The 27,969-nt window shown below is 46.0% G+C and overlaps 1 protein-coding gene across 3 annotated transcripts; it reads right to left on the reverse strand.

Annotated features, from left to right (window-relative positions):
• Nucleotides 1–1,404: 1,404 nt before the first annotated feature.
• Nucleotides 1,405–25,309, reverse strand: C9H14orf93 (chromosome 9 C14orf93 homolog). Of its 3 annotated transcripts, XM_072837866.1 has the most exons (7): nucleotides 25,248–25,309; nucleotides 10,903–11,949; nucleotides 7,789–8,109; nucleotides 3,983–4,044; nucleotides 3,658–3,761; nucleotides 2,411–2,523; nucleotides 1,405–2,150 (listed from the first exon to the last, which is right to left on the reverse strand). In XM_072837866.1, the coding sequence occupies exons 2-7, from the start codon at nucleotides 11,506–11,508 to the stop codon at nucleotides 1,731–1,733; spliced, it is 1,626 nt and encodes a 541-aa protein (XP_072693967.1). In that variant the 5' UTR covers nucleotides 11,509–11,949; nucleotides 25,248–25,309; the 3' UTR covers nucleotides 1,405–1,730. The 3 variants fall into 3 exon arrangements, with proteins under 3 accessions (XP_072693967.1, XP_072693970.1, XP_072693968.1); XM_072837869.1 differs by lacking the exon at nucleotides 7,789–8,109 and having other exon boundaries at nucleotides 25,248–25,280; XM_072837867.1 differs by lacking the exon at nucleotides 25,248–25,309 and having other exon boundaries at nucleotides 11,221–11,943.
• Nucleotides 25,310–27,969: the final 2,660 nt, after the last annotated feature.

The raw sequence follows: 27,969 nt of genomic DNA on the forward strand, positions 1-27,969 counted from the left end.
GGTTGTCTCAAAGGCATACAACACCCTCCATTGACTTCACCTTCCCTGCCTCCAGAAACTGGCTTCTCTGGAGTCCCCCGGGAAACGGCGCCATTAACCACTTAGCTGCTTAAGCCAGAAATCTGAACATCAACCTTCTGCGATCCCTCCACCTCATGTCCAACCATGAGGTCCTGTCACCAAGCCCTGTCGATTACAAAGTCCAATCAGTTTGGCTTCCTAAATATCTTCCAAATCTGTCCTCTCATGATTGTTTCTGTCTGGCCACCATCGCTTCTCTCCTGAGCCACTGCAAAAGTTCCCCCTGCCATCCGTCTCATACAGAGGGCAAGAGGTTCTTCTCAAACACAAAACCCATCATCTCATTTCCCTTTGATTTTTTGCTGCCTTTGAACTAAAGTCTACATTCTTTAAAATACTTGGTGAGGTCTCTGTTTCTCCAGCTTCTCTCTGCACCATCCCCTCCTCAAACCGTTCTGCAAGGGGATGGCAACTCCTCTGTGCTCTCTTGCCTCTGGGTTTTTGTCTCTGCCCATCCCTGGTTTGGAGCACTTGAAGCTTCCCCTTCCCTTCTGGTTAACTCCTCCCATCTTTCAGGTACCAATTTAAACACCACTCTCTGAGAAGCCTTTCCAGACCCCCAGAGTAGGTCAGCCACCCCTGTTGTCTGCTGCTGCTGCACCTGACGCTACCACCCCCCCCCCATCATCACCCTTATCACAGCTCATTTCACTGTTTACTTAACTGCCTGGGTTCCTGATTAGATCATAAAACCTCTAATCAGCATCTAACTCGATCAAAAATGTACCCACAGCACCTAACACAGTACCTGATACCTAGTAAGTTATAGGTATTTGTTGTATGACTGACTGAACAGAAAGCCATTTTTACTTCACAATCCACTTGTCAGGCACAAAGTTTGTGGGCGAATGTGTGTGGATGCATGTGCGTGAGTGTGCGCGCACGCACGCGCACACGCACACACACTCTCTTCAAAATACAGTTTGGCTGTTGGGACTACGAAATAGCTACAAAGCCCATATACTGCTGGGTCACACAGTGGGAGAGCAGCTGCCAGTGAGACTTGGGGACTCTTTAAGCTTTAATTTCTTCATGTGTAAGATGGGACTAATAATAAAATCTGCCTTACATAATTCAATAAACAATAGCTATTATATCTGTATCCCAATTCCCAAATAGGAATGGAGTGGTGTTCTGCTCAGAGGAATAAGCCCATGACCAAAACTGCCCACCAGGTGGCAGTATGATCCTGGACTGGCCCTGCGCTGCTTCCACTGCAGAGCCAGACCAGCAGTCAGGGGGAAGCAGAAGGTACAATCAGGGCTGCTTCCCCAGAGCTTTGAGTGAGACCAGGAAAAAAAGAAACCAACTCAGAGACTGGGGTATATGTCAAGAAGGCCTCATGTTTCCTTGACCCAAACTCCTCCCTTTCTCAGCCCAGGCTCCCTGAGGGGAGGCACTATGTATACTTAAAAATAAGCACTTTCTGGCTTGCCATTCACAGAGAAGGGGGGAGGTCCCCTTTCTAGGTAAGTGTTTTTATGCCACCACAGCTGCCAGCTTCCATTTCCATTGGGCACTGTTAAGAAGAGAGACAGATTTGCTTTCTCAGACTGCAGAGAACATCTTGTTATTCTGGGAGCCCCATGGCCACCCATTTTGGGAACATGGGGACTGGCAGAAGCCAGAGTTATTCTTGGTAATAGATTTCATTCATCCTTTTCCACCTTGATTTCAATGAACGAGTTCAAGTCAGGACAGCAGGTTTTGTGGGGTTGGTCAAAAGATGGGGAGACAGGTCCATTCTCATCACCTCCTTCATCTTCCTCTTCTTGGAAATTAGGATTATAAAGTTCTGGTGGAAGGAGCTGGGCCTCAGCAGAAGGTAGTCTGTCTGAGGGAGGCCCATACACACGGTTGGCTTTAGTGCCATGCTTAGAGTTGGCATCCAGGTGGTAGCAGAGCTCTGTGAGACGCTGGGCCCGGAACCGGGGAGGCCGGGCCACCCAGACACCTGGCTCATTAAGGCTGTCCTCTTCATCTGACATCAGCTCTTCTGTCACATCCTTCCATAGGCGTTGGTCCTCAGGTCCAAAATGCCTCATGATGCTGGATCGATTGGCAAAAAGCTAAGGTAGGAGCCCAAGGCAGAGATCAGGAAGAGAAACAAACTATGGGTTAGATTTAGGGAGAGGGCTCCTGTAGGATCTGTATCTGAGAGAACCTAGCCCCCAAACTCATCTTAGAACCTGCTTCCCCCCCCTCCCCTCTATCTGCTAACATTCCTGGCTCTCAACCCTATTCTCAGTGCCACGTGCTCTGGCCCTTCCCACTGCAGCTTAGCAGGGTTTAGTGTTTAGCATCTTGAAAGGAAGGCCTAGTAACCTACCCGGTATCTGCGACTTCGAAGCTTCTTCTCCTCTTTTTCCTTCAGGCCTTTAAAAGGGTTCAGGGAGTTGCGGTACTCACGCCTCTTAGTAAGGAAGTAGGCTACACAGGCTCCTGGCGGGGAGGGAGAAGGGTGGGGCCAGAGAGCAGGTCTTTTTTTCTGCCCTAACACTACTGGCTGTGAAGGTGAGAATCACTCTAGACTGGGGGGGGGGGGAGGGGAGGCTTTCTCACAGACCAGACCCATCAGTATCTATTTATTCCTCTCTGGTTTGGTTCTCTCTGCTCACCTCCCTGTCCAGCACTGATTCCTCTCGTATCTCCCACTGGCACACAACAAGGCCAAGCTTCTGTAGCTCCCTCCCCCGACCCGGGGCTCAATTTCACCCACTCCCATTCTACTCTGCTGGTAGTGGATTACAAGTGCTTTTACAGCAGCTTTCTTAATGCTTTAGGGTTAGCTATGGGCAAATAACAGAAAAGAAAGTAGAAAATCCAGGATGTAATATTTAGGGACAAAAGGTCAGGCCTGGTTTCTGACTTCCTTTCATAACACCCTAGATTCAGGCACTGCAGAAACATCATGCCTGCTGCTGTTAGCTCTTTCCTTCTCCCATTTTCTTTTCTTTCTTTTTTTTTTTTAAGATTTATTTATTTATTTATGATAGACAGAGATAGAGAGAGAGAGAGAGAGAAAGAGAGGCAGAGACACAGGAGGAAGGAGAAGCAGGCTCCATGCCGGGAGCCCGACGCGGGACTTGATCCTGGGACTTCAGGATCGCGCCCTGGGCCAAAGGCAGGCACTAGACTGCTGAGCCACCCAGGGATCCCCTCCTTCTCCCATTTTCATTTCAAGCGGGATGGGGGGAATAAAAAGGCAATTAGAAACAATCCTGGGGCGCCTGGGTGGCTCAGTTGGTTGAGTGACTCTTGGTTTTGGCTCAGGTCATGATCTCAGGGTCCTGGGATAGAGTGCCAAGTCAGCTCCACACTCAGTGGGGAGTCTGCTTGAGATTCTCTCCCTCCCACCCCACCCTGCTCAATCTCTCTTTCTCTCAAATAAACAAACACAAATAAATAATAGAAGAAAAGGAAACAATCCTGTGAAGAAAATGTGAGAACAGCCAAAAATTTTTTTTAAGTCCACTGTTTTCAAAACCACCTAAATCATCTCCATTATGCCTCTTCTCTGACCAGGAACAGCGAGTGGAAAAAAGATGAGATAGGAGTTAGGTCAGTTTTTCTCACCTTTCAGCTCCTTATCCGTGTAATTGTGGGGACTGGTCACCAGCTCTTGCTTGAGCTTTTCCAGAAGGAACTTCACTACTGAAATATTCCAAGAGGACTTGATGCTGCCACAAGGAAGATCATGAACAAAGCAGTCAGCATTTTAAAAGCCAGACAGAGATTCTTGGCATGAAACAACTTTGTGGTAAACTCCTCCTCAGCCAAGGACAAGCAAGGGGCAATGGTGAGGTGAAAGCCTTAGCCTCATTGTTATAGTGGAGCAGCCCTCTACTTCCCTCTCCTTGGCAGAGTACCTTGGGATGCTTTTTCCTCAAAAGGATCATACCTTTCAGACCCATTGAATCTCTTGTCGTTGGTGATGTGGTTATGCACATTGTGGACCAATTTCTAGGGGAAAAAAACAAATACAGATTCAAGCCGGGAGTGGATATGATGAAAGCCTCCTCTGTTCCCTAGGCCTTGTCCCTACGGGGTTCTCTGCCCAAATCCTTCCTATAGTCTTGGCACCATTTCTGTAGATGCCATTTCATAGTCAGAGAGCCCAACGAACTCAGTATTTGGAGTGTCCTTCTTTTTGTGGTCCTTTTCAAATAATCTGTATGAAGACTCCAGGATCATCCCTGGTCTTAACTTCTGTTCCTGTGGAATATGATCACTAGAGCCAAAGGTCATAGATATTTTGACAAACATACTCCTTCCTAGTAGCCAGGAGAGAGCAAATATACACCAGGACTACTGCAAGTGGACATTTCTTGAGGCCCCCTACTCTTGGAAATTTTAACATTTTATTTACAATATATCTATTTCTTTTCATCTAAAAATGTCTTCTTAATCTTCTAGTAAAACTGATGACCCAGGAAAATGCCCTAGGTATATCCCTTTGCACATTTCCACAAATCTCAGGGGTACACACATCATGGTCTGAAAAACAAAAACCCAAAATAACAGAAATGTGAAATGCAAAGGACCTTGGAAATGCTATCACCCAACCTCCCTTTCACATCATTAAACAGGCTCTCAGCTTTGTTTATATACTTTTAAGAACGGGTTCTCACTAGTCTTTTGAGTCAGCTTATTTTATTGTTGAACATCTCTGATTGTTAAAAAGTTCCTGTCTTAGACTCCAATATCTGACCAGTTTTGCCCCTGACAGCACCTAAAATCTTTGAAGACATGTCTAACGTACTCCCTGAGTCTTCTATCAGGTCTAAATATCCCCAAATGCTTCAGCCATTCCTTAGGACAGTTTCCAGACAGACTCATCATGAAACCATCAGGTTCTCTCTGGCTTGCCAGTGTCCCTTGGACACCGTGGCAGTGGGAACTGAATTTAATGCATCGCTGGAGACCCAGCCAAAGGGAGCATTACTTCCTGGAGTGGCACTCTACACTTCTAGGAATGAAACCCAAGACAGTATTACCTTCTTAGCAACCCTATCCCTATTCCCAGTGTCACAGAGTTTATTCCTAGTGAGCTTATAGTCAACTCAAGTCCATTTTGCACATGGATTCCTATCTCTGCCATTCTGCACCTGTTTCATTTTTTTAAACTTTGATGCAAGATTTTACATTTCCTCTAATTAAATTTTGGTGTTTCTGATTGTATTTTCATCCCAAGCTCCCTCGGTCAGTGGAAATTCCCAGTCCCAAACCGATGGACTCATATCCTGATCTTAGGACTTCAGCTTCAATTGAGAAATCCCCAATTTAGAAAGAAATCTTTTGCCTCTAGGACTGACTGACCATACCAGATAAGGAAACTACTGTCAACTTTTTATGGTGAGGGTCTCCACTCTATAAAAAGGCCTGTTATTTTATCTAAGTCCCAACTTAGGGATCCCTGGGTGGCGCAGTGGTTTAGCGCCTGCCTTTGGCCCAGGGCGCGATCCTGGAGACCCGGGATCGAATCCCACGTCGGGCTCCCGGTGCATGGAGCCTGCTTCTCCCTCTGCCTGTGTCTCTGCCTCTCTCTCTCTGTGTGTGTGTGACTATCATAAATAAATTTAAAAAAATTAAAAAAAAAAAAAGTCCCAACTTAAGGAATCACAAGAGATGGGTGAATGCCTCAGAAAGAATTTGAAAGTGTTGCAAAAAAGAAAAGAAAAAAGGAAAGAAAAGAAAAAAAAGAAGGAGTTGCACAGCTTCCAATTCAAGTGGCCTGGAAGAGATCAGTTGATAAAAATCATACCAGGCTTGAAGTGGAAAGGGAAAATACTCTAAGACAATAATAAGTGTTAAGACTATAAAGGCCGCTGGCTCACCTACCTTCTGAGTGAGCTAAAAATAAATACATTTCCCCAAGGAGTGGCTGGGATCTGCCTCGTTCCAAGAAGTCAGTGGTTCCCGTTTGGTCCTTTGGATGGATCCCTAGCAGCAATCCACAGTGGCCAGAACAGATTAGAGGACTGCCCCTCTGCTTCCTTCCCAGAGCTAGAGTCTGGAAGACGGAAGGCCTGAAACTATCCCTGTCCCTCGAAACCACAGTCTGGCACAGAAACATCTGAAACTTTCCTCTGCGACTGGGCGGTAAGATTCCCTGACTGGTCCTCCAGAGCCTTTCAAGTACTGTAACAATGCACGAGGGGTGAGCACACTGTCCTCCTGTAAAGTCATCCATTCCACTGAACTCTTCAAAGGGCCGGCAGTACCCAGGCCTCAACCACAGACCTCTCCCCAGAGGATGGAGGCAGAAAAATGGGAGTGGTAAAAAAAATAAAAAGAAAAGAAAAAGAAAAATGGAAGTGATGAAAAAAAGAAGTCCCGCTTTTATGCCAATTGTGATTCTCACATGTTTATTCATGATTTTAAAACTATGGAGTTTTGGGAAATCCCTCGAAATGCATTTCTGGGTATATGCCTCCATTTCTATCACTGGCAGCAAGAGTGGCCCTCTTAGGCCAGAAGTCTGTGACAGAAAAACGAAACCTATTCCCTATTCTTGATAAGTAAGCTATCCTTGAACATAGCTAACATTTTTTTTTCTTTTTCATAGCCAACATTTATTTATTTATTTATTTATTTATTTATTTATTTATTTATTTATTTATTTTTCATAGCCAACATTTAAACTGAAGGTTAGAAACCAGTTGATTTTGATTATGAATGGTGTCTTCCTTCCCAGGGATGGAAAGAACCCCTCAATGTAAAAACAAATCAAATGAAAGGGAAGGTAAGAGTCAGGAGTCCTTAGAAAAGGGAAAAGGAAGCAAGAATAATAAAAGAAGAAGCTTCAGTAAAGATGAAGGAGGTATGCATGGTAACTGGTTGTCTTCAACCTTTACTAAGACTATGACAAGAAGAAAAGGGCTAGACTGTGACCAGATTTCATTTCCGGTGGGTGTGAATGGTGAGTTCCCCTCCTATCCAGAACTCTCCAGTGACTCTATCAGCCATGAGCCAGAGAGGGAAACGCCTTACAAGTCCATATATGATCAGGATCTAGCTAAAGAACACCCCTGTGGTTATCAGAAACATGTTTTGGGGGCACAGAGGTGATCCAGAGGATTTTGGTCACCATAGAGCAAGGTTTCTCAATCCTGGCGCAATAGATGTTTTAGGTCGAATAATTGTGGGCGGCTCCCCTGTGCACTGGAAGATGTTTAGTGATGCTCCTGAGGCAGCCCAGTACCTGCCCTGCCAAGAGCTCTTAGAATCCCTACACTCACCAAACCTTGTGACTGAGCTGAGTGTCTAGGGACCCTCCGCTCCTCTGGGGCTTGGGGCCACCTCGGCACACGTTGGCCTTTCTGCCAAGGGGCTCCTCACTGCTTGTCCTGAAAACTGGCAACTTGCTGGCCGTTTCCAGTGCTACCCTTCAGTGGTCAGTCTGCTCAATCCCTTAAATATCTTCCCAGCAGGATTACTAGATCACGGGGAGGAGATGTGATACAATTCCCTTCTCTTTGAACAGAAGATTTCAATCTATCTGGAAAAGCCTTAAAAATGTTCCCTGATTAGCAGGAGGTCTGCGTATCCCCCAGGGCTGTGGGCCAAGCTGTCTCCTCCTCGCCCCTCCCACTCCAGTAGGGATTCAGGATACCATTCATTCAATGGAAATAAAGTCAACCCACATTTCATTCTTCACTTCTCTCTCCAGACTGAAGAAAAATGCATAGAATTGAGCTCACTCACGGAGAGTACCAGATCCCGCTTGCGCCTGGAGTTCTTCTGCCCACTCCCTCTGGTCCTGCACGGGGAAGCAGTAAACCCTAGAGAGTGTCTCAGCTCCCCTGTTCCCCCAGGGCCTGACTCTTCCAAGGCACCATCCAGGGCAGCAGCAGCACTGAGCATGTCCTCGGGGCGGGGTGGTGGCAGCTTGCTTCCATTTTCTGGCCCTGTCTCTGAGGTTGCCCGCTGGATGGCCAGTTGTGTGGCTGGTGAGAGCTGCTTGGCATAAGCAGGGACCAGCACCCGCTGCACTGCACCCTCAGAGGCCACATAATCATCCACCAGCTAAGAACATAAAAAAGAATAGCCTATTAGCCATCCAGGCTTAGGGGAACCTGGTCAACCATCATTCTCTGGCCAAAGATAGTGAACAGAGAGTGGAAAGCCGGGGGAATCCAGCACAGTCTCCAATGGCCAGGAGCTTTTTTCTCTGGGACTCTTACGGGAGTGTTGGCAAATAATTCTTGGATATACAGGGCCTCTCGTGTTGAATTGTTACTGTACGACTGATTACAAGGACAAGGCTTGTTTCTGACGCTCCATTTGCGAGGAATCATCTGTGATTTGCTCTTGGGTATAAGAATCATAGCCAGGCAAGTGTTTTGTCTAAAAGGGACTGAGGGAGGAAGTGATGACAAGAAAGGAACACCAAGCAAGAGTAGGAACAAGAAAATAAAGTGGTAACAACAAATAGAAGAAACAGGAGAAAAACGGGAGGAAAGAAGAGAGACATAAAATCAGAAATTTCTAGAGAGGCTGGCACCAGCTGCCCCCCACCCCACCCCATTCCCCTTGCAGGACCTGTCTGTGTCCTCACCTTCATTCTGCCCTGGCCGCATCCGACTGTCACTGTCCTGACATCTACTTGCTGCCTGTGCCCTCATTCAAGGACATACAGGGCAGGGAAAGGAAGGAGGGAGGAAGGAGAGAGAGGGAAGAAAGGAAGGGGGATTTCTGAAGCCAAGAAAACAAAACAATGAAAGTGGGGGGAAAAAAGACACAGAAAGAAGCAGGGGAGGAGGTTGAGATTTATAGACCTGTGAGCTGCTTTCTACACTGTGAAATCTAATTCTATCCTGTCGGCTTGGAAGCCTTCCTTCCTTGCCTGACAGAAGCAACGCTCAGGGCATCACCTGGCCTGCTACCTGCTACCTGCTACCCCCTGCCACCTCCCACATCTCCGCAACCCCCCTCCCCCACGGAGAGTCCTGGCTGGGCACAGTGGGGCAAGGGGCAGTGGCCACCACCCACCACATGGCTAGGCCTTCAGGGAGCAGTGACCAGCTGCATTGTGACACTGGAGGGGCATGGGGAGCTTAACATTCATTTCTCAGATCTAGCAGGTGGGCTGGGAGTTTCCTCCCTCCCATCTCCCCTGTGCGTTCTGCTCCTTTTCTCTTTCCTGGGTGTCTGGGCCTTGTTGTGCTGGCTGCTGCGGAAAGAGGAAGGAGAGGGCAGCGGGGGAGCACAGGGGACGAGAGCCAACAGACCTCCCACTGTCTCTCAAGTGGTGACACATCTGTTACTTTCCCATCCCTCTGATCTCCCTAGTTGCTCTGGCTCCTTTTCGTACTTCCATGTGCCACGCTCTGCAGTTTTTACTCTACTCAGCGAGGGTTTTCCTGCTCAGAGGGCCCTGAGCAGTAAAGAAACTGAAATAGCACAGGGTACTTCTGTGTCTTTTCCTGCTCACAAAATATGCGTGCTTGCTTCTTGCTTCCCCACTCCTCCCTATCTGTCACCTTCTTCCCAGGAACTGTTGGCTGGCCACTTCTTGTCCTCATATTATTCCCTTCCCTCTACCTCCTTCCCACCTTTCCTTATGTGCCCTTGAGTGCATAATACTCTTTCCCTTTAGATTCACCTTTCCAGAGCACCTGGGTGGCTCAGTTGGTTAAGCATCTGCCTTTAGCTCAGGTCATGATCCCAGGATCCTGGGATCCAGCCCCTCATGGCATCGCCCTCCCTGCTCTGTGGGGAGCCTGCTTCTCCCTCTCCCTGTGCCTGCCATTCTCCCTCCTGTGCTCTCTGTGTGTCAGATAAATAAATAAAATCTTTAAAAAAAAAAAAAAAAAGGGCAGCCCAGGTGGCTCGGCGGTTTAGCACCGCCTTCAGCCCAGGGTATGATCCTGGAGACCTGGGATCGAGTCCCACATCAGGCTCCCTGCATGGAGCCTGCTTCTCCCTCTGCCTGTGTCTCTGCCTCTCTGCCTCTGTGTCTTTCATTAATAAATAAATAAAATCGGGATCCCTGGGTGGCACAGCGGTTTGGCGCCTGCCTTTGGCCCAGGGCGCGATCCTGGAGACCCGGGATCGAATCCCACATCGGGCTCCCGGTGCATGGAGCCTGCTTCTCCCTCTGCCTGTGTCTCTGCCTCTCTCTCTCTGTAACTATCATAAATAAATAAAAATTAAAATAAATAAATAAAATCTTAAAAAAAAAAAAACAGCTTCACCTTTCCTCGACACCCTTTTTCCACTTTTTTCTCCTTCCTCCACCCTTCATCTCCACCTGCTGCCTTTCCTCCCTACACCTGTCTTTCTGTTCTCTTTGTCCTCCGCCTCTCTCCTTCCTTCTCTTTCCTCCCTCTCTGTCCTTCTCCCTCTCCAGCTCTCCCTTTCTCCCCTCTATATTCCCCCCTCTCTCTCGGTACTGAATTCCTCTTGGCAAGCAGAGGGCCCATGATAAAATATGAATGAGCCGTCTGTGCACGGCAGGCCGCCTGGCCAGGAGCCGCAGAGCCCCGGGAGCAGCCAAGCCAGCCGTGGAGGGGAAGGTAGCACTGCAGAGCTACAGAGAGGCAGGGACAGGCACAGCGGCCACCACACCCACCAGAAACGACCTCCCTGCCCAAGAGGCTGCGATGCAGAAGACAGTGGAGGAGCGACAACTAGCCCTGCCAGCAAAGGAAAGTTGGTGCTGTCCTGTTTCAGCCCAAGTGAAACCTGAAGAAAGGCTGCCGGCTGGAAAGAAACCTGAGGGAGGGAGGAGGAAGAGAGGACCAGGCTGCGAGAAGCCCTCAGGAGCAACCACGCAACACTCACGACACCCGCGGTCTGCTCTGGGGCCATACTCACGGGATTGAGCATTGGGGCCGCCTCGCTGGCAGCCAGGGCACACCCAGGGAGCCGCATGTCTCTCTGGGCGGCTGGGAAGCCTAAGGGCCCGGGCGCCCCGGCCGCGGTGGCTCCCACCTGCCACAGCTCCTCAATCACCACCTGCATGCCGCTGCCCACGCTGTCACAATCTTCTTCTGCGCCCGCGGCCGCTGAGGCCTTGCAGGCTTCCCCGGGGCTCTCCTTGAGAGGCCCCGGCTCCTCCGGCGGGGAGCCGTGCGCCCGGCTGACCTCATCTTCATCAGGGGCTGAGGCTTTCCCTTGCTTCAGCTCACCCACCTCCTCCTGGAGACGTTTTAGCAATTCATTGTTGGCCCTGGCGAGCCCCAGAGCGGCCTCAGCCAGGCCCACTGCCTTCTCCACCCGCTGGTAGATAATATGCAGGAGCTGCTCTGGACTCTGAACTGCCAGGCCGTGTCCCGTCACCGTGATAGGGGTGCTGGCAGGAGGGTTCCCGCCCTGGGAGCCTGTGCTGCTCGCACCGGTCTCGCTCTTACAGGCACAGCAGCAGCATCTGGCCTCGCTGCCACCAGGAGGGGAAAAGAGAATGGTGGCACTGAAGGACATGGCTGATGGCAGCAGGGACTTCTGTGCTCACAGCTGGACTGCTCCAAAAGGTGTCCCCGGTCGGCCGGACTCGAGGCGCGTAGGAAGCACTGGCCTCTTTGGATTTACTTTCCTTTTTCATGGAGGGTGACCAGAGAAGCCTGGGTACCAGGCAGTGGGCTCTGCGGAGGAGGAGTAGGCAAGCTGTGAAGGAGCATGCAGTCCATGGCTGCCAGTGCTCAGCCTGCAGAGGAGAGATGCCTTCTATGTGCAGATCCTGTGCTCTCCTAGCACAGCACACTGGGTGTCCCACTCACCGCTGACCCAAAGGGTGGTGCTGACACAGGCCTTCCTGATGAACACAGTTGCAGGGAGTAGAAGGTATTCCTCCTGCACCCAAGCATGGAAACCCCTGCCTCCAAACTGAGGAACAGAGGGGGACTTAAAAGGACCCACAAACATCTGAAAAGATGAGAAGATTAAGGAAGAAAAATGCAAATCTGTCTTTGCCTCCTCACTATCTTTGCTGTAATAACAGTCATTGCCTTTTGTCTCCTTGACATCATTCCTTAAGGAGTTCAGAACACTTCCCGCAGGTTATCTCAACCACACAGAAGCTCTAAGAAACACATATTACCCCAGGTCCGCTGAAGAGAAATGCAGACGAGTTATAGATCTTTTTCAAGGTCAGAGGGAGACAGTGGAATCCAGTTATTGCTACTTTCAATCTAGTGTTTATTTTTCTTTAACTGATACCACTTTGTGTTGACATAAAGAATCACGATTCTATCCTCTCTATAATTTTCTTACAGATGCATTCAGAGTAAGAATCCTGGGTAAGGAACATGCCCATTACTGCTGCCCTCAACATGTCACCAACGTCACACTATCATATCACTGACACTTTGGGGATGGGGCAGGGAAAGGATAGGGAAAGCTGGGTCACAGAATCAAGTTGCAGTGACCCAGGGCTGCACAGCCCCCTGGCTCTCACAGCTGGGCATATGGGCCGCCAGCCTGGGAAAAGGAATTCAGCTGTTCTAAATCCTACAGCTGGTAACCCTGAGAAATCACCTCTGGGGCCCCTCATCTCCACTCCTCAAGCTCCTTGAGGGAAGGACAAAGCTCAACAGGCATGTCTAAATAGCTCAGTGCTGCCACTTTGCCCACATAACCAGCCCTATTAAAGAGGAAACCAGAATATCGATGACAAACCAAACTGCCTTGCTTTTGAATCATCATAGGTAAGCAACTAAATCACTCTAGGAGAAAAAGAAAAAAGGTATGGGAGGGTTGGATTGTACCACAGAGAACAGTCCAAGGAACTTCATATTGTCTTTGCTAAATACTTGATTAGAGAAAAAAGAAGCCTTCTGCCTGAAGCTCCCTAAGCGACAGAAGCTTAAGTATGTTTACAATTTCCACAAGAGATACATTTCCATCTTACCCTGTAAATTATATCATAACATCACAACAACAACAATAAAAAAGGGATCCCTGGGTGGCGCAGCGGTTTGGCGCCTGCCTTTGGCCCAGGGCGCGATCCTGGAGACCCCGGATCGAATCCCACGTCGGGCTCCCGGTGCATGGAGCCTGCTTCTCCCTCTGCCTGTGTCTCTGCCTCTCTCTCTGTGTGTCTCTCATGAATAAATAAATAAAATCTTAAAAAAAAAAAAAAGAAAAGAAAAGAGGAGGTGGGTATGAGAATTTTCTATATATATAGATTGAGATCTGGGGGCTTTTTTTTTAAATCAGTAATGTCATTTCAGAAACCGATAATATTGATGCCTCTGAGGTACAAAAATATAAATCTGACAATGTATTTTAATTACATTTGGTTATTAAGGAATGGTCTTTGATTCTTTGATTTGCTCTTTCTGCCTTTTATATCAAAAAAACCCCAAACAAACAAAAAACAAAACAAAACAAAAAAAAAGTTTTCGTGCCAGGTATTCACTTGTAAGAACTCCCCTCAAATGCATTTGCAGCTTCTCTGTTATTGGAGTCAATGGAAGACACAGCTTAACCTAAAACTAAAGGTTAGAGGAAAGCATTAGGCAACTCCTGGGTCAATTTATGGATGAATCATTTATATAGCCTTTCCCTTCAAACTAAGGGCCCTCACTGTTCTTGCAGGGTTTTTAACCAAGTAGTTTAATTGGAAGTAGTTTAATTGGAAACATGGCTGAGGTGAGAAAAACACAGTTATGTAGAAGATAATATACACATGGCTGCCAGTTGGGTTTAGAATTTGTAAAATCAGAAGCTAAGGTGCATCAGATCGGCACACTGGGTGGGCACCCCTTCTGGTACCAAATTAACAACGGCTACATTCTTGCCCCAAACACTTTCTTGCAAGAGGCCTCTTTACTGTTGCCAGTGCTGTGGCTGCCTCAAGCCCTTCCCTCCCCCTTGAATGGTCTTTCCAAGGTCATCTTTCCAACTTATCGCTGAACTGGAAGTAAAAAGTAAATAAATAAATAAATAAATAAATAAATAAATAAATAAATAAATAAATAAATAAATATATGTGTGTATATATATATATATATTTCTTATCCTGATGCACGACTTAACAGCTGTGTGAACTTGAAAAAATTATTCCCTTTTCTGAGCCTCAGTGCTCTCATTTCTGCGTACTTGGAGTGGTTTCATGATGATTATATATAATGTATGTAAGGCATCTATGAAGTACTGGCATACAGTCAGTGCTCCACAAATAGCAGCTGGATGATATTACGATTATTCCTGAAATATTTTGTGCTCCCATCCTGGATCCCCATCCTGACTCCCCAGTCTTGAAAAAAAAATGCAATGGCTTAAACTTGGGGGATTTTCCCCCTAAATCTTTTTTTTTTTTTTTAAGATTTTATTTATTTATTCATGAGAGACACACACAGAGAGAGAGGCAGAGACACAGGCAGAGGGAGAAGCAGGCTCCATGCAGGGATCCTGACATGGGACTTGATCCTGGGTCCCCAGGACCACACCCTGGACTGAAGGCTAAACTGCTGGGCCACCGGGGCTGCCCTTTCCCCCTAAACCTAATAACAAATTTCTAAAATAATAAAATCAAGTCTACAGAGATGCATGTACAGATACAAAAGCTTCTATGATGTACATAAGAAAGTTAATTGAGAAAACAGAGTATTTGCAATTTATGTATTTCATGAGCTGGCTTTAGACTAGGGATAATATACAACTCTGTCAGCTTTTATTTTATTTTTTTTTTTAATTTTTATTTATTTATGATAAGCACACAGTGAGAGAGAGAGGCAGAGACATAGGCAGAGGGAGAAGCAGGCTCCATGCACCGGGAGCCCGACATGGGATTCGATCCCGGGTCTCCAGGATCGCGCCCTGGGCCAAAGGCAGGCGCCAAACCGCTGCGCCACCCAGGGATCCCCTGTCAGCTTTTAATGATAAATATATTTTCATATTTATATTGACATAAAAAAATCATGATTTGAGATGCTTAAATGGCCCAGTCAGTTAAGCATCTGCCTCTGGATTTCAGTTCAGGTACTGATCTCAGGGTTGTGAGATTGAGCCCCACAACCAGCTCTGTGCTGGGTGTGGAGCCTGCTTAAGATTCTCTCTCCGTCTCCCTCTGCCCCTCTCCCTCCCCAAATCTTGATTCTACCATCTCTATAATTGTGTTCCTCAAGTTCTTTTTTTTTTTTTTTTTTTAAGATTTTATTTATTTATTCATGAGAGACCCAGAGAGAGAGAGGCAGAGACACAGGCAGGGGGAGAAGCAGGCTCCATTGTAAGGAGCCCGATGCGGAACTCCATGCAGAACTCGATCCAGGGTCTCCAGGATCACGTCCTGGGCGGCGCTAAACATCTGAGCCACCCAGGGATCCCCCAGGTGGTTGTTTTTTAAAGTAGCCTCGGGATCCCTGGGTGGCGCAGCGGTTTGGCGCCTGCCTTTGGCCCAGGGCGCGATCCTGGAGACCCTGGATCGAATCCCACATCAGGCTCCCGGTGCATGGAGCCTGCTTCTCCCTCTGCCTGTGTCTCTGCCTCTCTTTCTCTCTGTGACTATCATAAATTAAAAAAAAAAAAAAAAACTTAAAGTAGCCTCTATATAAACCTGGTATAGTGCAGTGTAGCACAATGGGTATTCAAATAACTCTTATTTGGTTTCTGTGGACAGTCCTGCTGACTTAATTTCCCTGGCTCCTGTATCTGCTTAAGCTCACTTAAGACACTGAAATGAAAGGACAAAGAAAGAAATAAGAGTCAACAGATAATAAAGGAATCCAGGGGATCCCTGGGTGGCTCAGCGGTTTCGCGCCTGTCTTTGGCCCAGGGCGCGATCCTGGAGTCCCGGAATCGTGTCCCGCGTCGGGCTTCCGGCATGGAGCCTGTTTCTCCCTCTGCCTGTGTCTCTGCCTCTCTCTCTCTCTCTCTCATAAATAAATAAAAATAAATCTTTAAAAAAATAAAATAAAATAAAAAAATAAAGGAATCCAGATAACAACTTAAATGCTAGATAAGTTGGATTAAAAGCAAAACAAAATACAAATTTCAATAGTTACATATATCCCCATTAGAGAAAAGAAAAGTTAAAAGTTTCTAAAAATTCTCTGCATGCAAGGCCATGCCGAAGGATGAGTCACCAAAATGGATTGCCACCTCCGAGTACTCAAATGAAGGAAGACAAAGCCCTACATGTAAGGAGCTTACAGTGCATGTGAGAATGGAATGTCTAAAGAACAAAGCAAAATACATATACACAAGTGCCTAAAAAATATTCTTGAGGTCACAAAAATTCTTGAGGAAAAATTAGTTCAAAATAATGGAAAGATTAACAGAATGAAGTCATATGAGAAAAAAGTCTTACAGAAGAAAAATCTTGGGGCAGCCCGGGGTGCTCAGCGGTTTAACGCCGCTTTAGCCCAGGGCCTGATCCTGGAGACCTGGGATGGAGTCCGAGTCCTGTGTCGGGCTCCCTGCATGGAGCCTGCTTCTCCCTCTGCCTGTGTTTCTGCCTCTCTCTCTCTCTCTCTCTCTCTTTCTCTATGTGTCTCTCATGAATAAATAAATAAAATCTTAAAAAAAAAAAAAAAAAGGAAGGGAAATCTCTAACTGAGCCTTGGGCAATGTATAGAAGGAACTGGTAGGGTGGGAAGAAGACATGAGAGATGAGAGGGAAAATAAACATTACAAGAATTTACATGGTACATGTGCAAGGTCAGAGCAAAGGGGCTCTTAACAGAAAGATATGGAAAGCTGACACAGGACTTTGAAAACCATGTTAAAGAAACTCCTAGGGATCCCTGGGTGGCGCAGCGGTTTGGCGCCTGCCTTTGGCCCAGGGCGCGATCCTGGAGACCCCGGATGGAATCCCACGTCGGGATCCCGGTGCATGGAGCCTGCTTCTCCCTCTGCCTATGTCTCTGCCTCTCTCTCTCTCTCTCTGTGTGACTATCATAAATAAATAAAAAATTAAAAAAAAAAAAAAAAAAAAAAAAAGAAAGAAACTCCTAGAGTAGGGGTCAACAAACCTTTTCCTGTAAAGGACCAGACAGTAAGTAATATTGGCTTTGCAAGTCATGTGGTTGCTGTCACAACTTCTCAACTCTGACATTGTAGCACAAAGCAACCACGGACAATAAATACATAAACAAAGAGCATGACTGTGTTCCAATAAAACTTTATTTATGGACACAGAAATGTCATAAGATACTATATTTAACACTTACATTAAAAAAAAAAAGCCATTCTTAGCTTATGAGCCATACAAAACCAGATGGCAGGCCAGACTTAGCCCATGGGTTGCAATTTGCTGACCTCTGTCTTAGATACCTAAAGTGGAAAAGTTAGATTATTAGGAGTCTGTTTAATCCTAAGGTGAGTGGAGAATAAGGGTTGCAGAAATGAAGGTTCAACATCCTAGAGGAAGACTTGATCATATTTCTTTGTTTACTAAATATGGGGGACAGAAATATTGGCAAAAGACAACTTCAAGATTATCAGCCTGAGGGTCAGAAGATAGTAACATTGACAAAATGATAGAAATGAGAACAGTGAGGGGCACCTGGGTGGCTCAGTCAGTTGGGGGTCCAACTCTTGGTTTCAACTCAGGTCACGATCTCATGGATTGTGGGATCACCCTCAAGTTGGCCTCTGCACCCAGGGGGATTCCCCTTGAGATTCTTTCTGCCCCATGCCCCCAGCATGCATGCCAGGATGTATGAGAAGGCATACCCTTAACTGAGCCACCCAAGCTCCCAACAAGGTTAAATTTCAAACCGATAACAACATGTTTAAATGGATGTCCTGACAGCAACTAACTAGGAATGAAAAAAAAAAAAAAAAAAAAAAGGAAGGTCAGAGCTGGGATGCAGATTTAGAATCTTTAGCAGGATGGTTGTAGTTGAACCTGAAAGTGAATGTGCGCTCCAAGCAATAAGGATAAAGTGTGAAATGCAAAGGCCAAGGACAGTGCTTAAAGCCAATCTGTGCAAGAGGCTTTATTAAAAGAGAAGAATAGTCAGTGAGGTGGGAGAAGAAGTGTTATGAAAGCCAAAGCAGAAAGAATTTCAAGAAAGTGGATCTAATCAACTGTGACAGGTACAGCAGAATGGCTAAAAAAGGTGAAAATTAAGGAGATACATTTTATTTGTCTGTAATGGTCATTGGTGATGACCAGGGAGGTAATCTTTTTTTAATATTTTTTTAATATTTTATTCATGAGAGATACAGAGAGAGAGGCAGAGTCACAGGCAGAGGGAGAAGCAGGCTCCCCACAAGGAGCCCAATGGGGGACTCGATTCCAGGACCCTGGGATCACGCCCTGAGCCACCCAGGTGCCCCAGAGAGGTAATTTTTATAGTGAAAGTAATACTATGCAGTAGATGAAAGAGAAAATGCAAACAAGACATGAAGTCAAGTTTTCTAGAATTTAGTTATGAAAGGAAGGAAATAACAAGGAAGTCAGAAGTTCTAATACTAGAGCTTTAGTATATTTACAAAGCAAAAAAAAAAAAAAAAATTCAGTGATTTCTATGACATTAGCCACTGCAACATTTTTCTAGATATATCTCATGAGGCAAGGGAAACAAAAGCAAAAATAAACTACTGGGGAGTGGTTGAGTGGCTCAGTTGGTTAAGCATCCAACTCTTGATTTCAGCTCAGGTCATGATCTCAGGGTTCTAAGGCTGAACCCTCTGCACTGGACATGGAGCCTGCTTAAGATTCTATCTCCCTCCCTTTGCCCCTCCCCCTTCTCCCTCACCAAAAAAACAAACAACAACAAAACTATTGGGACTACATCAAAACAAAAAAACCCTACAGCAAAGGAAAGAATCAACAAAACTAAGACAACCTACTGAATGGGAGAAGATATTTGCAGATGACATACCCAATAAAGATATCAAAAAATATAAAGAACTTCTATAACTCAACACAAAAAAAAACCCCTAAGTAATTCAATTAAAAAATGGGCAGAAGAAATGAAGAGACATTTCTCCAAACAAGATGGTCATACAGATGGCCAACAGACACATGAAAAGATGCTCCACATCACTCATCATCAGGGAAATGCAAATCAAAACCACAGTGAGTTATTTCCTCATACCTGTCAGAATGGCCAAAATCAAAATACAAGAAACAAGTGTTGGTGAGGATGTGGAGAAAAAGGAACTCTATGCACTGCTGTTGGGAATGCAAATTGGTGCAGCCACTCTGGAAAACAGTATGGAGGGTCCTCAAAAAATTAAAAGTAGAACTACCAAGGGTACCTCACTATCTCAGTCAGTAGAACACGTGACTCCTGATCTTGGGGTTGAGAATTCAAGCCAAAGGTTGGGTCTGCAGCCTACATTAAAAATAATAATAATAATAATAATAATAATGGGATCCCTGGGTGGCGCAGCGGTTTGGCGCCTGCCTTTGGCCCAGGGCGCGATCCTGGAGATCCGGGATCGAATCCCACGTCAGGCTCCCGGTGCATGGAGCCTGCTTCTCTCTCTGCCTCTCTCTCTCTCTCTCGCTCTCTCTCTGTGACTATCATAAATGAATAAAAAATTAAAAAAAAAAAAAAAAAAGAGGAAGAAGAGGGGTGCCTGGATGGCTCAGTGGTTGAGCATCTGCCTTCGGCTCAAGTCATGATCCCGGGGTCCTGGGATTGAGTCTCGCATCTGGTTCCCCATAGGGAGCATGCTTCTCCCTCTGCCTGTGTCTCTGCCTCTCTCTCTCTCTGTGTCTCTCATGAATAAATAAAACCTTAAAAAAAAAAAAAAAAGACAATGACAACAACAATGACTTGAAAGAACGAAGGCTGTGAAAAAGTAAAGGATGAAGATATTAGAAAAGAATTTAATTCTTCTAGGGATCCCTGGGTGGCGCAGCGGTTTGGCACCTGCCTTTGGCCCAGGGCGCGATCCTGGAGACCCGGGATCGAATCCCACGTCAGGCTCCCGGTGCATGGAGCCTGCTTCTCCCTCTGCCTGTGTCTCTGCCTCTCTCTCTCTCTCTCTCTGTGTGACTATCATAAATAAAAAAAAAAAAAAAAAAAAAAAAAAACTTTAAAAGAATTTAATTCTTCTAGATAGGATCATCCCAATGTGAGAAGGAAGGGTAACTCTTCCCTGAGACTGTATAGAAGAAAAAATGAATACAGAGCAAAGATTCATTGAGGGAGAGAGAGGAATACAAAGAGATAGACTATTGAGACTCTCTTTTTATTTACAGGCAGATTTTCCTCAGTATGAATAACTGAAATTGATAATAGAACTTTATTATAAACAGTGCTGCATTATCTGTTGTTACAACCTGTTAAATTCTTTTCTAACACTCCCAAACTAACAATTAACTATTTTTGCTTTTTCCCAACACTGGTGTACAGGTATTTAACCCTGCCAACATTATTAAGGTGCATAAACTTTATTCTCTTTATTCTGATATCTTTTAAAAAATATTTATTTATTCATGAGAGACACAGAGAGAGAGGCAGAGACCTAGGCAGAGGGAGAGTGAGAAGCAGGCTCCCACAAGGAGCCCAATGCAGGACTCGATCCCAGACCCTGGGATCACACCCTGAGCCAAAGGCAGACACTCAACTGCTGAGCCACTCAGGTGTCCCTATTCTGATATCTTTTTTACTTCTCAAAATGCATAACTTTAATTCAATAACCCACGAAGCAATCCATGGAATGTTTGGCAAAGCAACAGTAAACTGTAGTAAATTATCGGGGCAGTGTCTACACCACCATTATTAAACACTTTAATACTGTCAACTACTGCAATTTCATATTGCTACTTTATTTTCAAGCCACAAATTCATATTTTCACTCCAGAAAGGGGGGAAAAAAGGAATAAAGCAAGGCTGACCATCACAGAATAATATACAGGCCTTTTACAAAATGCTATCAACTTTTAGACTTGAATGTTAAGAAAAAAGATCTCTAATCTTTTGATGAGTTGCCAACACAAAGTGACAGCAGCTGTCAAACTTAAGTTTGCATAAAATATATGTTTGGGGTTCATTCAGCGTTGGTCTAATTTTAACATATGTGAAAGAGGCCCAGAAAATGTACTTTTGAATAATTTTGATATTTTCTTCATAAATATTTAGATAAAAAAGAAAGAAAAGTCATCTTCTTCAGACAGTTTAGGGTGAGACTGTCCATAATCTTAACTACCCCTTTCCTCCCAAGTCACATGTATTTGTGTTAGAACTAAATATATCATCCTCTTGGCAGCTCCCTTGTTTGCTTTCAACCCATTCTGAGTTTGAATTTTCTGCATGACTGAGTTCACCTCCAAACTATGAAAAATAAAAGTTTCCTCACTACTGAATAGATGTGTATGATATGGTATCACTCTGATGATATATGTCTTTATAATGGGCCCTTGACTCATTCAGGGTCATGCTAGCAATGAACTTCCTTAAATGTGATTACTGAAAGCACAGCAATTCATACCATAATTTTCATTTCAAGGAAAAAAAAAAGGAAAATGGCCATTTAAAGCTCTAGATACGCTGGTCAGCCCTATTCCTCCACTTGGAGGTGCAATAGGGCTCACTCGTTTCTGTCAAAAAAGAGCCCCTTTATCACACGGGAGTAGGTAAGCAAATACCAGAAAATACACTTTCCTACATTTTGAAAGACCGACCCACCTAAAGATTTGCAGAGAAAAATCTAAGACCTCAATTTCAGGGGTATAAAAAGGGAGATGTAGACGTAAGGGGAGAATGAGATCTTAAGAAAAGACTTCCACTAATCCGAAAATTTCAAGTGGAACACGAGTTTTTTTGCCTAGTATAGCAGTCTTTTTTATTCACATTTGTTAAAATGCAACTGGGTAAGATTAAAATTCCCAGTTTAGGATTTTCATAGAAATGCGCCTGACATGAAGGACAAGTCCTGCATTTGCGGATCAACTGAAAAGTGAAAAACTAGCTCCTAAAGCTGTACCATGTGCCCTGCGAGCCCTGGGTAAATGTTAGTCGATTAGATATTAGTCAGAGGGGACAAGGGGGGCACCAGGGACAGCAGGACCATTTCCGGGGAGAGCGTGGTTCGGCTAAGGGAGGGCAGGGCGACCGCCGCGACACCGGGAAAACAGCTCGAGCACCGCCTGGAGACCGCACGGGTCGGGGCGACGCGCCACTGAGCGCCAGCGCAGAGGGCGCCCTGGGGGTTCCGGGCGGCGGGGCGGGGCGGGGCGGGGGCAAGCAGCCCAAGCGGCCCATCGGGGATCTCGCCGGTCACCGCGGCCACAAACGCTCTGCGGACTTGGGCCGGGAGCGGCCGGGAAGTTCCGGCTGCGGGCGGCCTCCGGCAGCCCCAGGTTCCGACACGGGCGTCCACCGCGTGTGCCCCGCGCCGCCGCCGCGGCCTCAGCGGCGCCGACACGAGCGCGCGGCCCGGCGAGCGGACGGCGGCGCCAGCCCGTGTACCCCGCAGCGCGCGCCCGCGGGGAGGCCCCGCCCCGCCCGTCCTTTGACCCCCAGCGATTGGCGACTGGACGACGGGGGAGCGGGGCCGGGCACGGTATTGGCTGCAACCCGCAATCACTCAACGAGCCGCGGAGGGGGGGCCTTCTCAGGGAGGACACGACAGCGGGGCTTTTGCAAGGCCGCCGGGCGCCATCTTTAGCTTGCTTTGTTTTGTTTACTCGGTTTTGTTCTCTGCTGGTTGCAAAGCTGCGTGTACACGAGTATAAATTCAGTGCCACGGATAGGGCGCATACATTTAGTGGTGAGTGGTGGAAGGCTTTTGGTTCCTGTCGGCCTTGGTCGCGGATCTTTCAGCTACCTCCAGCAAAGTGGCCGTTCCCCTTAGTTCAAAGTTTTCATCTCTAGTCCCGGGGATTCCCAGAGTCACCCGAGTCTAGCGGTGCTCTGGGAGGAAGGCCCAGCCGACGACAGGTCCCTGGGACTCGAAGCAAGGCCACTGGATATGAGCCTAGGTTCCTAATAAAAATCGAATAGCTTAGCAAGTCGGAGGCTTGGGTTGTGTACCTCTCAGACGAGCTCTCTCCCCGGAGAACTAAAAAGCTGCAGTGATGTGGAAAAGAATTAGAGCAAAACTCCATTAAAAATTGTCAGCACTGGGGATCCCTGGGTGGCGCAGCGGTTTGGCGCCTGCCTTTGGCCCAGGGCGCGGTCCTGGAGACCCGGGATCGAGTCCCACGTCGGGCTCCCGGTGCATGGAGCCTGCCTGTGTCTCTGCCTCTCTCTCTCTCTCTCTGTGACTATCATAAATTAAAAAAAAAAATAAAAAAATTTGTCAGCACTGCCGCCATCACAAAGTCATTTGAGTCGGACTAGATTTCAAAGATAGGCATGCAGGTCCAAACTTGTGGAGTGATCCCTTCCACATCTGAGACAATATTTATTAAGTACCGATCGGACTTGCATTGTTAGGATATAAAAATACACCCAGCGAGCTCACAGAGGGCCACTTTCATTACAATGAATTTCAAGACCTGGGCAAATAATTTGAAAGCTGTTGTTTTAAGGCGTCCTGAATACTTCTCAAAACTGAGTAGGGCGCTGGCTGAGGAATGAAAATGCATTCCCATCATCATGCAGAGGCTTTGTGGTAATGAACTCTGAACTCTACAGGAGATCCTTTTTTATATCCTGGTTGCTACTTCACTGCTGACATTCCAGTTTCTCCCTCATCACTCCATATACTTCCTATGCTTTCACTCCAATCTATGAATACAGATTCGAGTATATTTTCCGTATGACTCCTAATAGGAGACAGTCGCTCAGTAACAGAATGAAGTAAGAATACGGCTCACAAAACAGGAAGCTGTGCTCTGCGCTTATTTTGCCCTCTAATTCTCACCCTTTTCTCTGTGACTCTAAGACACGGGGAGAAGGCTGCTTATTCCAAAAATGCAACACCATAATAACCACAATGCATTTATCCCCTCCTGTATTACTTGCCTTTGCCTCCTCTTCGCCCCTCCCGCATCACAACTACCATGAACGGTTTTTGAGAATTGGACTTGACTGGATTATTTTCCTGACACTTTGCCAGCTGTGGAGCTTTTCGAACAAATCCCAACCTATAAACGACCATTTTGTCAAAAAGCCAAGAGAGAACTTCCCTTCTGAACACACCAACCAAACCACACATAAAGGCCAAAATATACACAGCTGTACATTTAAGAACGTGAGACAATAAAAAGCAAAACCACTTAGGCAAAACAGTCACTATGAAGGCTTTGAACCACAGTTTCAATAAATTGCCTACCCTCATTTGCCACATGGACTATATACTCCCTGGCAATTATTTAATTATTCATTAATCTGACACTTTAAAAGAGGACTAGAAAAATACAGTAAATGCACATAAAATGAAAGTGCCAGAGTATGCTAAACATAGGATTTCTTCTAAACTCTAACTTGCACACGAAATCCTGTTTGGATCACATTTGGGAACACACACACACAAAAATCACATCTTAAAGGGCTACTTTGCACACATAAAACCAAAGGTAATCTCTTTTGAAAACAAAACCTGATATGGCACATATACACATACTGTACATATACACAAAGCACAAAACCCCAAGATAAATCTTTATGAAATCATTTGCTTCAAAACACACACACACACACACACACACACACACACACACACACACGGTCTTCATGAAAATGTAAGACACTTTTGTAAGGGCTTTGCCCCCCTCCCCGGGGAGATGAGTGTCTCAATTATAATATCCAAACATTTTTAACCTATTGGCCTTGGACAATTGCCACATTCAAGCCACTTGGTTTTGGTTCTGGGGGAGGGTGTGTAAAACGCACGCAAACAGCTTTGTGAGGGAGTCTCAATTCTCCGCTTCTTTCAACGTTGCCCTTGACGTTGCCCGTGGCAGAAATTTACATTATCCCTTCACCCCCACGCCTAAAAAAAAGAAAAAAGAAAAAAAAAGGAAGAAAGAAATCTATACTCCCCGAGCGGCTGAATATTTTTAAATACCTCGACCATAAAAATTTACCAGTTCTTAAAATGTGGTAACAAAAAGAAAAAAAAAATCTCTATAAATTTGGCCGGAAAGAGTTGTACACGGCCATCCTGCTTCTCAACTTCTTGGTATATTTAAGACCTTGACCAGAAAAAAAAGAAAGAGGAAGAGAGACAGAAAAAAGAAATGGGGGAAAGCGCAAATTCCCCTTAGCAACAGTTTCCTCACCCCAGCACTGCCACAGATCTCTATTTTTAAAAATTTTGAAAGCACACACCAGATTAAGGAGGGGAAAAAAATGGAAAAAGGATACCCGAAGGTCGTATGGCTCTTTGTATTCGTGTGTGTGCAAAAAGGAGGACTCGCGGCGCCGGAGCCGGCAAGCCCCACCCCTCCCCGGACGCCCTCCCGGATTGGCCGCCGGCGGCCGCGGGGCGCCCCGCCCGCCAGCACACGCGCCGCGCCCGAGGCTGCGGCCCCAGGGGTCCCCGAGGGCCCCGCGACCGCCGACCCCCGACCGCCGACCCCGACCCCGACCCCGACCCCATCCCGGCCGGACCCTGGCGGTCGGCTCGCTTCTGTGCCCTCCCGCACCTCTGTCCCTTTCCTTTCACTTTCTCTCCCTTCTCGCCCTTTCCCACCGTCCTTCCCCTGAGGAGCGAGGCCCTCGGCATCATTCTGGCAGGTTGCTGACCTGGGTAAGCTAGTCAGTAAAATTCTAGCCTGGGATTAAGCATCAGGGACCCGGTGCGTGGGCCCGAGCTCATGGTTTCCAGGTAGAACGTCTCTGGGTCGTGGCTGTGGTCTGACACTCCCACCTTTACGTGAAACAAACATTTCAAGCAAGGTGCAAGACCAACATCGTCTTAGACTTTCGGCGTCGAATCTCCAGTTTTGCCCTACCCAGCTGACGTAGCATTCCCAAGAACCTAAAGCGGCACCCCTTGCGTGACGACCTGGTGGCCATGATCTGGTCCCACTCCCTCATTTGCTCCTTATTCCCACTGCCCTCACCCTTTCAGCCCCGAATTATTTATTCCCTTGCTCAAGTGGTCCTGTCTGCTCGGAATAAAGCCTGTTTCCTCTTCTCCGACAGGTCCGTTTTTATGCATGCTTCCTCAGCTCTTTCAGTCAACACAGACCACTTGCTTCTTTCCTATCAGCATGAACTTCAGGCTTTCTCGGGTTAGCAGCACCTTGATTGTTTCACATACTTTAGCGATTTCTCACTAGTAAACTGAGATCAGAGATCGTATCTTCAACTTTCTTTTTCCATTCAGGAACTGGTGGTGGTGGTTTAGTTCTTACTGCAGCAGCTGGCATAATTGTAGACATTTGGTAAGCACTGGGGGAAAAAATCATTTATAATTAAATGAGTGAGTTTTCTTCTAGCTAAGACACAGATTTTGAAACTCAGATCCCACAACAAGAATGTGTCTTCTATAGTAACCATTCATGAGCACTTACTGTGCAAGGATTGTTCTGAACACTTCATAAATATTAATTTATTTATAAATTAAATAATTTAATTTATTTATCTCCACAGTAATGAGGAGTTACTATGATTTTCCTCATTTTATTTTTTCCCTCATTTTATAATATATTTTTCCTCTCTCTCTTTTTATTTTAAGTAGGCTTTACCCTCAACATGGGACTTGAACTAATGACCCTGAGATTAAAAGTTGCATGCTCAGGATCCCTGGGTGGCACAGCGGTTTGGCGCCTGCCTTTGGCCCAGGGTGCGATCCTGGAGACCCGAGATCGAATCCCACGTTGGGCTCCCGGTGCATGGAGCCTGCTTCTCCCTCTGCCTCTCTCTCTCTCTCTGTGACTATCATTAAAAAAAAAAAAAAAAAAAAAAAAGTTGCATGCTCTACAAACTGAGCCAACCAGATACCCCATCCCCATTTTATTTATTAATTTATTTATTTTAAAATATTTTATTTATTTATTTATTCATGAGAGATACACAGAAAGAGGCAGAGATGTAGGCAGAGGGAGAAGCAGGCTCCCTACAGAGACCCTGAAGCAGGAATCTATCCCAGGACCCCAGGACCACACCCTGAGCTGAAGGCAAATGCTCAACCACTGAGCCACCCAGGTGTCCCCCTATTCCCATTTTATATTAGAGATTCAAGTACAGATAGGTATACAGATCTTTCTCAACTTACGATGGTGTCACCTCCTGGTGAACCTATCCTAAGTTGAAAATACTAAGATGGAAGTGATTTTAATATACCTAACCTCCTGAACCTCATAGCTTAGTCTAGCCTACCTTAAAAGTGCCTGGAGTGCTTGCTTCAGCAGCACATATACTAAAAAGTCCCTGGAACATTTAAATTAGCCTATAGTTGGGCAATATCATCTACCACAATCCTTTTTATAATAAGAGTTGACTATCTCATGTAATTTATTGAATACTGTACCAAAAGTGAAAAACAAAATGGTTGTAAGTGTATTGGTTTATCCTTGTGATAGCTTGGCTGCTTGGGAGCTGTGGCTCACTGCCTCTGCCCAGCATCATGACCACGTATCACTAGCCCCAGACAAGAGCAAAATTCAAAATTCTGAGTATGGTTTCTACTAAATGTGTATTACTTTTATACCATTGTAAAGTAAAAACAAAACAAAACAAAAAACCTATGTCAGGGACCATTTGTAATAATGTGACTTAAGGTTATACAGGTAATAAGAGGTAGATCTGGGATCTGAACCCAGAAAATCTAGTTCCATAGCCCAAGTTCTTAGTTATTATGCCTCACTGGCTCCACAGCATAGCTTTTATTTTTTATTTTTTATTTTTTAAGATTTTTTTTTTTTAAGTAATCTAGATTTACATGCTCCTCTGACTGAGCCAGCCAGGTGCCCCTCATATTATAGATTTTATTCTATTTATATATTTAGCAAGATTTTGTTTATTTGAGAGAGTGAGTGGGAAGGAGAGAGGGAGAGAATCTGAAACAGACCCCTCACAGAGTGCAGAGCCTGACGTGGGGCTCAAACTCACAACAGTGAGATCATGACCTGAGCTGAAA

This window comes from Canis lupus, chromosome 9 (assembly GCF_048164855.1).
Source record: "Canis lupus baileyi chromosome 9, mCanLup2.hap1, whole genome shotgun sequence".
In the NCBI taxonomy this organism is placed as follows: Eukaryota; Metazoa; Chordata; class Mammalia; order Carnivora; family Canidae; genus Canis; species Canis lupus.